General features: G+C 43.4%; 3 protein-coding genes across 3 annotated transcripts; all 3 read right to left on the bottom strand.

Moving 5' to 3' along the window:
- Nucleotides 1-1,962: 1,962 nt before the first annotated feature.
- Nucleotides 1,963-9,606, bottom strand: LOC135171609 (uncharacterized; the record flags this gene model as incomplete). Its single annotated transcript, XM_064138238.1, has 7 exons — nucleotides 1,963-2,306; nucleotides 2,477-2,583; nucleotides 2,997-3,705; nucleotides 3,876-4,022; nucleotides 6,952-7,066; nucleotides 8,924-9,300; nucleotides 9,471-9,606. Coding segments are annotated over 7 exons (1,935 nt in total), but the record flags the coding sequence as incomplete, so codon positions are not given.
- Nucleotides 9,607-10,286: 680 nt separating this feature from the next.
- LOC135171605 (ribosome biogenesis protein BRX1 homolog) lies at nucleotides 10,287-11,006 on the bottom strand (the record flags this gene model as incomplete). Its single annotated transcript, XM_064138233.1, has 2 exons — nucleotides 10,287-10,699; nucleotides 10,871-11,006. Coding segments are annotated over 2 exons (549 nt in total), but the record flags the coding sequence as incomplete, so codon positions are not given.
- A 311-nt stretch (nucleotides 11,007-11,317) lies between these two features.
- On the bottom strand, nucleotides 11,318-14,415 carry LOC135171608 (ribosome biogenesis protein BRX1 homolog). The gene is made up of 4 exons (XM_064138237.1): nucleotides 14,299-14,415; nucleotides 13,946-14,060; nucleotides 12,270-12,416; nucleotides 11,318-12,099 (listed from the first exon to the last, which is right to left on the bottom strand). The coding sequence occupies exons 1-4, from the start codon at nucleotides 14,413-14,415 to the stop codon at nucleotides 11,339-11,341; spliced, it is 1,140 nt and encodes a 379-aa protein (XP_063994307.1). The 3' UTR covers nucleotides 11,318-11,338.
- Between the last annotated feature and the right edge of the window lie 797 nt (nucleotides 14,416-15,212).

Here is a 15,212-nt window from a genome sequence, read left to right as displayed (position 1 = left end):
ACAGCCCTCGGAACGATAACTTTCACCTTGACTTGGGTACTCTCGTCCGCGGCGATGCCTTGCGTCTTCCTGACGGGACGGCGGGGAAAAAATTCCCTGAATGACAAGACCTTAAAAAACAAGACAAAAATCTAAAATACTTTTTTTATTCACCCACCCAAATAACAAATTCATTTTCCAATTTTATTTTTCCCAATTTCTTCTTCTTTATCACCTTCGACCCCAGTGTTTTGGACTTGGTGGACTTCTCAGCCATTTTTTCGAAGTTCCTCAGAGCTCTTTTCTCGCGTTCCTTCATCTCGGCTACAGATTTTCCTTCGAAGGGATCCGCAGTTTCCTCACCCGTCTCCGCAGTCCGCTGGTTCGTCTGTGGCTCCATTGACTCTCCAGACTCCAGCTCCTTGGCCTTCACCAATTGTTCTCCTTTGAATATATCATACAATGGATTAAACGAGTACGAGACCTCAGGCTTGTTCGTCTTCTGTGCCATCTTCTGCTCGACTCTATTTATGTGCTTTCCACCAGCTTTCTTATTTCCGGCTTGACGAAATTTCGCTGGAGAGATGTAGAAGGAGTTGTCCCAGAGGGTTTCTCCTGCGAAACTCCCGGCGAATATTTTCACTGGATTCAAAACAAATCTGGGGCCTATCTCTGCCAATCCTCCATCTTCAGTCAGGATCTCGTAGTTTCTGAACCATATCCTGTTGTCCAGGACGCTGAATGTGTAGACGTGGTCGAAGAAGGACTTGCTTTTGGGGTGGTTGTTGGGCACACCAAATATCTGGGCGACCAACTCTTGCAGGAGGGCGTAGTGAGGATTTGTGGAGAAGTTCTCATCGAAGGAGAGAATTGGACGTGATCCCTTTAGGCAATTGCCTGTCAATTTCATTTCTCCCATTGTGTGAACTGTGAAAATTGACAGTTTAAATAAATTTGAACGTTTCAAAAAGGTAATGAATTAAAATGAGAAAAAAAAAACAAAAAATCAGAACCTCATTGGAAAATGGATATTCAAAGATTAGGAAGAAGTAGGAAATGAATTTGGGAAGACAATATGGAATTGCTAGATCAACTTACTATTCTCAAGGACAAATTTGGCAGAAGGACCACTTTTGGCATTTGAAAACCACATCAAGAGATCTCTTTTCTTCCTCCCTTCGAATAAAACTCTGGAAAAACTCCTTTTACATCTCTCCAGAGAAATTTCGTTAATCCGTAAATACGAAAGCTATCGTCGTTACAATTTCGATTATTAGTTGGTTCCATAAATGTCCCACTAGAAGCCTAGGAAAGTAAAGTCCACCCCCGCAGAGCCTGAATACCGGGGTAAGGCATAAATACAATGGGGTGCTGCCTGGTTCCCCAAGGGTATCGTTGAAGACACTGTTCCCCAGTGCCATTCAGCCCTCGGCACGATAACTTTCACCTTGACTTGGGTACTCTCGTCCGCGGCGATGCCTTGCGTCTTCCTGACGGGACGGCGGGGAAAAAATTCCCAGAATGACACAACCTTAAAAAACAAGACAAAAATCTAAAATACTTTTTTTATTCACCCACCCGAATAACAAATTCATTTTCCAATGTTATTTTTCCCCCTTTCTTCTTCTTTATCACCTTCGACCCCAGTGTTTTGGACTTGGTGGACTTCTTAGCCATTTTTTCGAAGTTCCTCAGAGCTCTTTTCTCGCGTTCCTTCATCTCGGCTACAGATTTTCCTTCGAAGGGATCCGCAGTTTGCTCACCCGTCTCCGCAGTCCGCTGGTTCGTCTGTGGCTCCATTGACTCTCCGGCCTCCAGCTCCTTGGCCTTCACCAATTGTTCTCCTTTGAATATATCATACAATGGATTAAACGAGTACGAGACCTCAGGCTTGTTCGTCTTCTGTGCCATCTTCTGCTCGAGTCTATTTATGTGCTTTCCACCAGCTTTCTTATTTCCGGCTTGACGAAATTTCGCTGGAGAGATGTAGAAGGAGTTGTCCCAGAGGGTTTCTCCTGCGAAACTCCCGGCGAATATTTTCACTGGATTCAAAACAAATCTGGGGCCTATCTCTGCCAATCCTCCATCTTCAGTCAGGATCTCGTAGTTTCTGAACCATATCCTGTTGTCCAGGACGCTGAATGTGTAGACGTGGTCGAAGAAGGACTTGCTTTTGGGGTGGTTGTTGGGCACACCAAATATCTGGGCGACCAACTCTTGCAGGAGGGCGTAGTGAGGATTTGTGGAGAAGTTCTCATCGAAGGAGAGAATTGGACGTGATCCCTTTAGGCAATTGCCTGTCAATTTCATTTCTCCCATTGTGTGAACTGTGAAAATTGACAGTTTAAATAAATTTGAACGTTTCAAAAAGTTAATGAATTAAAATGAGAAAAAAAAACAAAAAATCAGAACCTCATTGGAAAATGGATATTCAAAGATTAGGAAGAAGTAGGAAATGAATTTGGGAAGACAATATGGAATTGCTAGATCAACTTACTATTCTCAAGGACAAATTTGGCAGAGGGACCACGTTTGGCATTTGAAAACCACATCAAGAGATCTCTTTTCTTCCTCCCTTCGAATAAAACTCTGGAAAAACTCCTTTCACATCTCTCCAGAGAAATTTCGTTAATCCGTAAATACGAAAGCTATCGTCGTTACAATTTCGATTATTAGTTGGTTCCATAAATGTCCCACTAGAAGCCTAGGAAAGTAAAGTCCACCCCCGCAGAGCCTGAATACCGGGGTAAGGCATAAATACAATGGGGTGCTGCCTGGTTCCCCAAGGGTATCGTTGAAGACACTGTTCCCCAGTGCCATTCAGCCCTCGGCACGATAACTTTCACCTTGACTTGGGTACTCTCGTCCGCGGCGATGCCTTGCGTCTTCCTGACGGGACGGCGGGGAAAAAATTCCCAGAATGACACAACCTTAAAAAACAAGACAAAAATCTAAAATACTTTTTTTATTCACCCACCCGAATAACAAATTCATTTTCCAATGTTATTTTTCCCCCTTTCTTCTTCTTTATCACCTTCGACCCCAGTGTTTTGGACTTGGTGGACTTCTTAGCCATTTTTTCGAAGTTCCTCAGAGCTCTTTTCTCGCGTTCCTTCATCTCGGCTACAGATTTTCCTTCGAAGGGATCCGCAGTTTGCTCACCCGTCTCCGCAGTCCGCTGGTTCGTCTGTGGCTCCATTGACTCTCCGGCCTCCAGCTCCTTGGCCTTCACCAATTGTTCTCCTTTGAATATATCATACAATGGATTAAACGAGTACGAGACCTCAGGCTTGTTCGTCTTCTGTGCCATCTTCTGCTCGACTCTATTTATGTGCTTTCCACCAGCTTTCTTATTTACGGCTTGACGAAATTTCGCTGGAGAGATGTAGAAAGAGTTGTCCCAGAGGGTTTCTCCTGCGAAACTCCCGGCGAATATTTTCACTGGATTCAAAACAAATCTGGGGCCTATCTCTGCCAATCCTCCATCTTCACTCAGGATCTCGTAGTTTCTGAACCATATCCTGTTGTCCAGGACGCTGAATGTGTACACGTGGTCGAAGAAGGACTTGCTTTTGGGGTGGTTGTTGGGCACACCAAATATCTGGGCGACCAACTCTTGCAGGAGGGCGTAGGGAGGATTTGTGGAGAAGTTCTCATCGAAGGAGAGAATTGGACGTGATCCCTTTAGGCAATTGCCTGTCAATTTCATTTCTCCCATTGTGTGAACTGTGAAAATTGACAGTTTAAATAAATTTGAACGTTTCAAAAAGTTAATGAATTAAAATGAGAAAAAAAAACAAAAAATCAGAACCTCATTGGAAAATGGATATTCAAAGATTAGGAAGAAGTAGGAAATGAATTTGGGAAGACAATATGGAATTGCTAGATCAACTTACTATTCTCAAGGACAAATTTGGCAGAAGGACCACGTTTGGCATTTGAAAACCACATCAAGAGATCTCTTTTCTTCCTCCCTTCGAATAAAACTCTGGAAAAACTCCTTTCACATCTCTCCAGAGAAATTTCGTTAATCCGTAAATACGAAAGCTATCGTCGTTACAATTTCGATTATTAGTTGGTTCCATAAATGTCCCACTAGAAGCCTAGGAAAGTAAAGTCCACCCCCGCAGAGCCTGAATACCGGGGTAAGGCATAAATACAATGGGGTGCTGCCTGGTTCCCCAAGGGTATCGTTGAAGACACTGTTCCCCAGTGCCATTCAGCCCTCGGCACGATAACTTTCACCTTGACTTGGGTACTCTCGTCCGCGGCGATGCCTTGCGTCTTCCTGACGGGACGGCGGGGAAAAAATTCCCAGAATGACACAACCTTAAAAAACAAGACAAAAATCTAAAATACTTTTTTTATTCACCCACCCGAATAACAAATTCATTTTCCAATGTTATTTTTCCCCCTTTCTTCTTCTTTATCACCTTCGACCCCAGTGTTTTGGACTTGGTGGACTTCTTAGCCATTTTTTCGAAGTTCCTCAGAGCTCTTTTCTCGCGTTCCTTCATCTCGGCTACAGATTTTCCTTCGAAGGGATCCGCAGTTTGCTCACCCGTCTCCGCAGTCCGCTGGTTCGTCTGTGGCTCCATTGACTCTCCGGCCTCCAGCTCCTTGGCCTTCACCAATTGTTCTCCTTTGAATATATCATACAATGGATTAAACGAGTACGAGACCTCAGGCTTGTTCGTCTTCTGTGCCATCTTCTGCTCGACTCTATTTATGTGCTTTCCACCAGCTTTCTTATTTACGGCTTGACGAAATTTCGCTGGAGAGATGTAGAAAGAGTTGTCCCAGAGGGTTTCTCCTGCGAAACTCCCGGCGAATATTTTCACTGGATTCAAAACAAATCTGGGGCCTATCTCTGCCAATCCTCCATCTTCACTCAGGATCTCGTAGTTTCTGAACCATATCCTGTTGTCCAGGACGCTGAATGTGTACACGTGGTCGAAGAAGGACTTGCTTTTGGGGTGGTTGTTGGGCACACCAAATATCTGGGCGACCAACTCTTGCAGGAGGGCGTAGGGAGGATTTGTGGAGAAGTTCTCATCGAAGGAGAGAATTGGACGTGATCCCTTTAGGCAATTGCCTGTCAATTTCATTTCTCCCATTGTGTGAACTGTGAAAATTGACAGTTTAAATAAATTTGAACGTTTCAAAAAGTTAATGAATTAAAATGAGAAAAAAAAACAAAAAATCAGAACCTCATTGGAAAATGGATATTCAAAGATTAGGAAGAAGTAGGAAATGAATTTGGGAAGACAATATGGAATTGCTAGATCAACTTACTATTCTCAAGGACAAATTTGGCAGAAGGACCACGTTTGGCATTTGAAAACCACATCAAGAGATCTCTTTTCTTCCTCCCTTCGAATAAAACTCTGGAAAAACTCCTTTCACATCTCTCCAGAGAAATTTCGTTAATCCGTAAATACGAAAGCTATCGTCGTTACAATTTCGATTATTAGTTGGTTCCATAAATGTCCCACTAGAAGCCTAGGAAAGTAAAGTCCACCCCCGCAGAGCCTGAATACCGGGGTAAGGCATAAATACAATGGGGTGCTGCCTGGTTCCCCAAGGGTATCGTTGAAGACACTGTTCCCCAGTGCCATTCAGCCCTCGGCACGATAACTTTCACCTTGACTTGGGTACTCTCGTCCGCGGCGATGCCTTGCGTCTTCCTGACGGGACGGCGGGGAAAAAATTCCCAGAATGACACAACCTTAAAAAACAAGACAAAAATCTAAAATACTTTTTTTATTCACCCACCCGAATAACAAATTCATTTTCCAATGTTATTTTTCCCAATTTCTTCTTCTTTATCACCTTCGACCCCAGTGTTTTGGACTTGGTGGACTTCTCAGCCATTTTTTCGAAGTTCCTCAGAGCTCTTTTCTCGCGTTCCTTCATCTCGGCTACAGATTTTCCTTCGAAGGGATCCGCAGTTTCCTCACCCGTCTCCGCAGTCCGCTGGTTCGTCTGTGGCTCCATTGACTCTCCAGACTCCAGCTCCTTGGCCTTCACCAATTGTTCTCCTTTGAATATATCATACAATGGATTAAACGAGTACGAGACCTCAGGCTTGTTCGTCTTCTGTGCCATCTTCTGCTCGACTCTATTTATGTGCTTTCCACCAGCTTTCTTATTTCCGGCTTGACGAAATTTCGCTGGAGAGATGTAGAAGGAGTTGTCCCAGAGGGTTTCTCCTGCGAAACTCCCGGCGAATATTTTCACTGGATTCAAAACAAATCTGGGGCCTATCTCTGCCAATCCTCCATCTTCAGTCAGGATCTCGTAGTTTCTGAACCATATCCTGTTGTCCAGGACGCTGAATGTGTAGACGTGGTCGAAGAAGGACTTGCTTTTGGGGTGGTTGTTGGGCACACCAAATATCTGGGCGACCAACTCTTGCAGGAGGGCGTAGTGAGGATTTGTGGAGAAGTTCTCATCGAAGGAGAGAATTGGACGTGATCCCTTTAGGCAATTGCCTGTCAATTTCATTTCTCCCATTGTGTGAACTGTGAAAATTGACAGTTTAAATAAATTTGAACGTTTCAAAAAGGTAATGAATTAAAATGAGAAAAAAAAAACAAAAAATCAGAACCTCATTGGAAAATGGATATTCAAAGATTAGGAAGAAGTAGGAAATGAATTTGGGAAGACAATATGGAATTGCTAGATCAACTTACTATTCTCAAGGACAAATTTGGCAGAAGGACCACTTTTGGCATTTGAAAACCACATCAAGAGATCTCTTTTCTTCCTCCCTTCGAATAAAACTCTGGAAAAACTCCTTTTACATCTCTCCAGAGAAATTTCGTTAATCCGTAAATACGAAAGCTATCGTCGTTACAATTTTGATTATTAGTTGGTTCCATAAATGTCCCACGAGAAGCCTAGGAAAGTAAAGTCCACCCCCGCAGAGCCTGAATACCGGGGTAAGGCATAAATACAATGGGGTGCTGCCTGGTTCCCCAAGGGTATCGTTGAAGACACTGTTCCCCAGTGCCATACAGCCCTCGGAACGATAACTTTCACCTTGACTTGGGTACTCTCGTCCGCGGCGATGCCTTGCGTCTTCCTGACGGGACGGCGGGGAAAAAATTCCCTGAATGACAAGACCTTAAAAAACAAGACAAAAATCTAAAATACTTTTTTTATTCACCCACCCAAATAACAAATTCATTTTCCAATTTTATTTTTCCCAATTTCTTCTTCTTTATCACCTTCGACCCCAGTGTTTTGGACTTGGTGGACTTCTCAGCCATTTTTTCGAAGTTCCTCAGAGCTCTTTTCTCGCGTTCCTTCATCTCGGGTACAGATTTTCCTTCGAAGGGATCCGCAGTTTCCTCACCCGTCTCCGCAGTCCGCTGGTTCGTCTGTGGCTCCATTGACTCTCCGGCCTCCAGCTCCTTGGCCTTCACCAATTGTTCTCCTTTGAATATATCATACAATGGATTAAACGAGTACGAGACCTCAGGCTTGTTCGTCTTCTGTGCCATCTTCTGCTCGACTCTATTTATGTGCTTTCCACCAGCTTTCTTATTTACAGCTTGACGAAATTTCGCTGGAGAGATGTAGAAAGAGTTGTCCCAGAGGGTTTCTCCTGCGAAACTCCCGGCGAATATTTTCACTGGATTCAAAACAAATCTGGGGCCTATCTCTGCCAATCCTCCATCTTCACTCAGGATCTCGTAGTTTCTGAACCATATCCTGTTGTCCAGGACGCTGAATGTGTACACGTGGTCGAAGAAGGACTTGCTTTTGGGGTGGTTGTTGGGCACACCAAATATCTGGGCGACCAACTCTTGCAGGAGGGCGTAGGGAGGATTTGTGGAGAAGTTCTCATCGAAGGAGAGAATTGGACGTGATCCCTTTAGGCAATTGCCTGTCAATTTCATTTCTCCCATTGTGTGAACTGTGAAAATTGACAGTTTAAATAAATTTGAACGTTTCAAAAAGTTAATGAATTAAAATGAAAAAAAAAAAACAAAAAATCAGAACCTCATTGGAAAATGGATATTCAAAGATTAGGAAGAAGTAGGAAATGAATTTGGGAAGACAATATGGAATTGCTAGATCAACTTACTATTCTCAAGGACAAATTTGGCAGAAGGACCACTTTTGGCATTTGAAAACCACATCAAGAGATCTCTTTTCTTCCTCCCTTCGAATAAAACTCTGGAAAAACTCCTTTCACATCTCTCCAGAGAAATTTCGTTAATCCGTAAATACGAAAGCTATCGTCGTTACAATTTCGATTATTAGTTGGTTCCATAAATGTCCCACTAGAAGCCTAGGAAAGTAAAGTCCACCCCCGCAGAGCCTGAATACCGGGGTAAGGCATAAATACAATGGGGTGCTGCCTGGTTCCCCAAGGGTATCGTTGAAGACACTGTTCCCCAGTGCCATTCAGCCCTCGGCACGATAACTTTCACCTTGACTTGGGTACTCTCGTCCGCGGCGATGCCTTGCGTCTTCCTGACGGGACGGCGGGGAAAAAATTCCCTGAATGACACTACCTTAAAGAACAAGACAAAAATCTAAAATACTTTTTTTATTCACCCACCCAAATAACAAATTCATTTTCCAATTTTATTTTTCCCCCTTTCTTCTTCATCACCTTCGACCCCAGTGTTTTGGACTTGGTGGACTTCTCAGCCATTTTTTCGAAGTTCCTCAGAGCTCTTTTCTCGCGTTCCTTCATCTCGGCTACAGATTTTCCTTCGAAGGGATCCGCAGTTTCCTCACCCGTCTCCGCAGTCCGCTGGTTCGTCTGTGGCTCCATTGACTCTCCAGACTCCAGCTCCTTGGCCTTCACCAATTGTTCTCCTTTGAATATATCATACAATGGATTAAACGAGTACGAGACCTCAGGCTTGTTCGTCTTCTGTGCCATCTTCTGCTCGACTCTATTTATGTACTTTCCACCAGCTTTCTTATTTACGGCTTGACGAAATTTCGCTGGAGAGATGTAGAAGGAGTTGTCCCAGAGGGTTTCTCCTGCGAAACTCCCGGCGAATATTTTCACTGGATTCAAAACAAATCTGGGGCCTATCTCTGCCAATCCTCCATCTTCACTCAGGATCTCGTAGTTTCTGAACCATATCCTGTTGTCCAGGACGCTGAATGTGTAGACGTGGTCGAAGAAGGACTTGCTTTTGGGGTGGTTGTTGGGCACACCAAATATCTGGGCGACCAACTCTTGCAGGAGGGCGTAGTGAGGATTTGTGGAGAAGTTCTCATCGAAGGAGAGAATTGGACGTGATCCCTTTAGGCAATTGCCTGTCAATTTCATTTCTCCCATTGTGTGAACTGTGAAAATTGACAGTTTAAATAAATTTGAACGTTTCAAAAAGTTAATGAATTAAAATGAGAAAAAAAAACAAAAAATCAGAACCTCATTGGAAAATGGATATTCAAAGATTAGGAAGAAGTAGGAAAAAAATTTGGGAAGACAATATGGAATTGCTAGATCAACTTACTATTCTCAAGGACAAATTTGGCAGAAGGACCACTTTTGGCATTTGAAAACCACATCAAGAGATCTCTTTTCTTCCTCCCTTCGAATAAAACTCTGGAAAAACTCCTTTTACATCTCTCCAGAGAAATTTCGTTAATCCGTAAATACGAAAGCTATCGTCGTTACAATTTTGATTATTAGTTGGTTCCATAAATGTCCCACGAGAAGCCTAGGAAAGTAAAGTCCACCCCCGCAGAGCCTGAATACCGGGGTAAGGCATAAATACAATGGGGTGCTGCCTGGTTCCCCAAGGGTATCGTTGAAGACACTGTTCCCCAGTGCCATTCAGCCCTCGGAACGATAACTTTCACCTTGACTTGGGTACTCTCGTCCGCGGCGATGCCTTGCGTCTTCCTGACGGGACGGCGGGGAAAAAATTCCCTGAATGACAAGACCTTAAAAAACAAGACAAAAATCTAAAATACTTTTTTTATTCACCCACCCAAATAACAAATTCATTTTCCAATTTTATTTTTCCCAATTTCTTCTTCTTTATCACCTTCGACCCCAGTGTTTTGGACTTGGTGGACTTCTCAGCCATTTTTTCGAAGTTCCTCAGAGCTCTTTTCTCGCGTTCCTTCATCTCGGCTACAGATTTTCCTTCGAAGGGATCCGCAGTTTCCTCACCCGTCTCCGCAGTCCGCTGGTTCGTCTGTGGCTCCATTGACTCTCCAGACTCCAGCTCCTTGGCCTTCACCAATTGTTCTCCTTTGAATATATCATACAATGGATTAAACGAGTACGAGACCTCAGGCTTGTTCGTCTTCTGTGCCATCTTCTGCTCGACTCTATTTATGTACTTTCCACCAGCTTTCTTATTTACGGCTTGACGAAATTTCGCTGGAGAGATGTAGAAGGAGTTGTCCCAGAGGGTTTCTCCTGCGAAACTCCCGGCGAATATTTTCACTGGATTCAAAACAAATCTGGGGCCTATCTCTGCCAATCCTCCATCTTCACTCAGGATCTCGTAGTTTCTGAACCATATCCTGTTGTCCAGGACGCTGAATGTGTAGACGTGGTCGAAGAAGGACTTGCTTTTGGGGTGGTTGTTGGGCACACCAAATATCTGGGCGACCAACTCTTGCAGGAGGGCGTAGTGAGGATTTGTGGAGAAGTTGTCATCGAAGGAGAGAATTGGACGTGATCCCTTTAGGCAATTGCCTGTCAATTTCATTTCTCCCATTGTGTGAACTGTGAAAATTGACAGTTTAAATAAATTTGAACGTTTCAAAAAGTTAATGAATTAAAATGAGAAAAAAAAAACAAAAAATCAGAACCTCATTGGAAAATGGATATTCAAAGATTAGGAAGAAGTAGGAAAAAAATTTGGGAAGACAATATGGAATTGCTAGATCAACTTACTATTCTCAAGGACAAATTTGGCAGAAGGACCACTTTTGGCATTTGAAAACCACATCAAGAGATCTCTTTTCTTCCTCCCTTCGAATAAAACTCTGGAAAAACTCCTTTTACATCTCTCCAGAGAAATTTCGTTAATCCGTAAATACGAAAGCTATCGTCGTTACAATTTCGATTATTAGTTGGTTCCATAAATGTCCCACTAGAAGCCTAGGAAAGTAAAGTCCACCCCCGCAGAGCCTGAATACCGGGGTAAGGCATAAATACAATGGGGTGCTGCCTGGTTCCCCAAGGGTATCGTTGAAGACACTGTTCCCCAGTGCCATTCAGCCCTCGGCACGATAACTTTCACCTTGACTTGGGTACTCTCGTCCGCGGCGATGACTTGCGTCTTCCTCACGGGACGGCGGGGAAAAAATTCCCAGAATGACACAACCTTAAAAAACAAGACAAAAATCTAAAATACTTTTTTTATTCACCCACCCGAATAACAAATTCATTTTCCAATGTTATTTTTCCCCCTTTCTTCTTCTTTATCACCTTCGACCCCAGTGTTTTGGACTTGGTGGACTTCTTAGCCATTTTTTCGAAGTTCCTCAGAGCTCTTTTCTCGCGTTCCTTCATCTCGGCTACAGATTTTCCTTCGAAGGGATCCGCAGTTTGCTCACCCGTCTCCGCAGTCCGCTGGTTCGTCTGTGGCTCCATTGACTCTCCGGCCTCCAGCTCCTTGGCCTTCACCAATTGTTCTCCTTTGAATATATCATACAATGGATTAAACGAGTACGAGACCTCAGGCTTGTTCGTCTTCTGTGCCATCTTCTGCTCGACTCTATTTATGTGCTTTCCACCAGCTTTCTTATTTACGGCTTGACGAAATTTCGCTGGAGAGATGTAGAAAGAGTTGTCCCAGAGGGTTTCTCCTGCGAAACTCCCGGCGAATATTTTCACTGGATTCAAAACAAATCTGGGGCCTATCTCTGCCAATCCTCCATCTTCACTCAGGATCTCGTAGTTTCTGAACCATATCCTGTTGTCCAGGACGCTGAATGTGTACACGTGGTCGAAGAAGGACTTGCTTTTGGGGTGGTTGTTGGGCACACCAAATATCTGGGCGACCAACTCTTGCAGGAGGGCGTAGGGAGGATTTGTGGAGAAGTTCTCATCGAAGGAGAGAATTGGACGTGATCCCTTTAGGCAATTGCCTGTCAATTTCATTTCTCCCATTGTGTGAACTGTGAAAATTGACAGTTTAAATAAATTTGAACGTTTCAAAAAGTTAATGAATTAAAATGAGAAAAAAAAACAAAAAATCAGAACCTCATTGGAAAATGGATATTCAAAGATTAGGAAGAAGTAGGAAATGAATTTGGGAAGACAATATGGAATTGCTAGATCAACTTACTATTCTCAAGGACAAATTTGGCAGAAGGACCACGTTTGGCATTTGAAAACCACATCAAGAGATCTCTTTTCTTCCTCCCTTCGAATAAAACTCTGGAAAAACTCCTTTCACATCTCTCCAGAGAAATTTCGTTAATCCGTAAATACGAAAGCTATCGTCGTTACAATTTCGATTATTAGTTGGTTCCATAAATGTCCCACTAGAAGCCTAGGAAAGTAAAGTCCACCCCCGCAGAGCCTGAATACCGGGGTAAGGCATAAATACAATGGGGTGCTGCCTGGTTCCCCAAGGGTATCGTTGAAGACACTGTTCCCCAGTGCCATTCAGCCCTCGGCACGATAACTTTCACCTTGACTTGGGTACTCTCGTCCGCGGCGATGCCTTGCGTCTTCCTGACGGGACGGCGGGGAAAAAATTCCCAGAATGACACAACCTTAAAAAACAAGACAAAAATCTAAAATACTTTTTTTATTCACCCACCCGAATAACAAATTCATTTTCCAATGTTATTTTTCCCCCTTTCTTCTTCTTTATCACCTTCGACCCCAGTGTTTTGGACTTGGTGGACTTCTTAGCCATTTTTTCGAAGTTCCTCAGAGCTCTTTTCTCGCGTTCCTTCATCTCGGCTACAGATTTTCCTTCGAAGGGATCCGCAGTTTGCTCACCCGTCTCCGCAGTCCGCTGGTTCGTCTGTGGCTCCATTGACTCTCCGGCCTCCAGCTCCTTGGCCTTCACCAATTGTTCTCCTTTGAATATATCATACAATGGATTAAACGAGTACGAGACCTCAGGCTTGTTCGTCTTCTGTGCCATCTTCTGCTCGACTCTATTTATGTGCTTTCCACCAGCTTTCTTATTTACGGCTTGACGAAATTTCGCTGGAGAGATGTAGAAAGAGTTGTCCCAGAGGGTTTCTCCTGCGAAACTCCCGGCGAATATTTTCACTGGATTCAAAACAAATCTGGGGCCTATCTCTGCCAATCCTCCATCTTCACTCAGGATCTCGTAGTTTCTGAACCATATCCTGTTGTCCAGGACGCTGAATGTGTACACGTGGTCGAAGAAGGACTTGCTTTTGGGGTGGTTGTTGGGCACACCAAATATCTGGGCGACCAACTCTTGCAGGAGGGCGTAGGGAGGATTTGTGGAGAAGTTCTCATCGAAGGAGAGAATTGGACGTGATCCCTTTAGGCAATTGCCTGTCAATTTCATTTCTCCCATTGTGTGAACTGTGAAAATTGACAGTTTAAATAAATTTGAACGTTTCAAAAAGTTAATGAATTAAAATGAGAAAAAAAAACAAAAAATCAGAACCTCATTGGAAAATGGATATTCAAAGATTAGGAAGAAGTAGGAAATGAATTTGGGAAGACAATATGGAATTGCTAGATCAACTTACTATTCTCAAGGACAAATTTGGCAGAAGGACCACTTTTGGCATTTGAAAACCACATCAAGAGATCTCTTTTCTTCCTCCCTTCGAATAAAACTCTGGAAAAACTCCTTTTACATCTCTCCAGAGAAATTTCGTTAATCCGTAAATACGAAAGCTATCGTCGTTACAATTTTGATTATTAGTTGGTTCCATAAATGTCCCACGAGAAGCCTAGGAAAGTAAAGTCCACCCCCGCAGAGCCTGAATACCGGGGTAAGGCATAAATACAATGGGGTGCTGCCTGGTTCCCCAAGGGTATCGTTGAAGACACTGTTCCCCAGTGCCATACAGCCCTCGGAACGATAACTTTCACCTTGACTTGGGTACTCTCGTCCGCGGCGATGCCTTGCGTCTTCCTGACGGGACGGCGGGGAAAAAATTCCCTGAATGACAAGACCTTAAAAAACAAGACAAAAATCTAAAATACTTTTTTTATTCACCCACCCAAATAACAAATTCATTTTCCAATTTTATTTTTCCCAATTTCTTCTTCTTTATCACCTTCGACCCCAGTGTTTTGGACTTGGTGGACTTCTCAGCCATTTTTTCGAAGTTCCTCAGAGCTCTTTTCTCGCGTTCCTTCATCTCGGCTACAGATTTTCCTTCGAAGGGATCCACAGTTTCCTCACCCGTCTCCGCAGTCCCCTGGTTCGTATGTGGCTCCTTTGACCCTCCGGCCTCCAGCTCAGGCTTGTTCGTCTTCTGTGCCATCTTCTGCTCGACTCTATTTATGTGCTTTCCACCAGCTTTCTTATTTACGGCTTGACGAAATTTCGCTGGAGAGATGTGAAAGGAGTTGTCCCAGAGGGTTTCTCCTGCGAAACTCCCGGCGCATATTTTCACTGGATTCAAAACAAATCTGGGGCCTATCTCTGCCAATCCTCCATCTTCAGTCAGGATTTCGTAGTTTCTGAACCATATCCTGTTGTCCAGGACGCTGAATGTGTAGACGTGGTCGAAGAAGGACTTGCTTTTGGGGTGGTTGTTGGGCACACCAAATATCTGGGCGACCAACTCTTGCAGGAGGGCGTAGTGAGGATTTGTGGAGAAGTTCTCATCGAAGGAGAGAATTGGACGTGATCCCTTTGGGCAATTGCCTGTCAATTTCATTTCTCCCATTGTGTGAACTGTGAAAATTGACAGTTTAAATAAATTTGAACGTTTCAAAAAGTTAATGAATTAAAATGAGAAAAAAAAGAACAAAAAATCAGAACCTCATTGGAAAATGGATTTTCAAAGATTAGGAAGAATTAGGAAATAAATTTGGGAAGACAATATGGAATTGCTAGATCAACTTACTATTCTCAACGACAAATTTGCCAGAAGGACCACTTTTGGCATTTGAAAACCACATCAAGAATCCTCTTTTCTTCCTCCCTTCGAATAAAACTAAGGAAAAACTCTTTTTACATCTCTCCAGAGAAATTTCGTTAATCCGTAAATACGAAAGCTATCGTCGTTACAATTTTGATTATTAGTTGGTTCCATAAATGTCCCACGAGAAGCCT

Source organism: Diachasmimorpha longicaudata, unplaced genomic scaffold, assembly GCF_034640455.1.
Source record: "Diachasmimorpha longicaudata isolate KC_UGA_2023 unplaced genomic scaffold, iyDiaLong2 ctg00000055.1, whole genome shotgun sequence".
Taxonomy (NCBI): Eukaryota; Metazoa; Arthropoda; class Insecta; order Hymenoptera; family Braconidae; genus Diachasmimorpha; species Diachasmimorpha longicaudata.
This window is presented reverse-complemented; position numbering and strand designations above follow the sequence as displayed.

Coding starts and splice junctions, on each gene's coding strand:
- LOC135171608 (XM_064138237.1), bottom strand. CDS start 14,415: ATGGCACAGAAGACGAACAAGCCTGAGCTGGAGGCCGGAGGGTCAAAG. Junction 14,061..14,298: donor ATCCCTTCGAAGGAAAATCT/GTAGCCGAGATG, acceptor CCGTCCCGTCAG/GAAGACGCAAGGCATCGCCG. Junction 12,100..12,269: donor CAAATTTGTCCTTGAGAATA/GTAAGTTGATCT, acceptor CAATTTTCACAG/TTCACACAATGGGAGAAATG.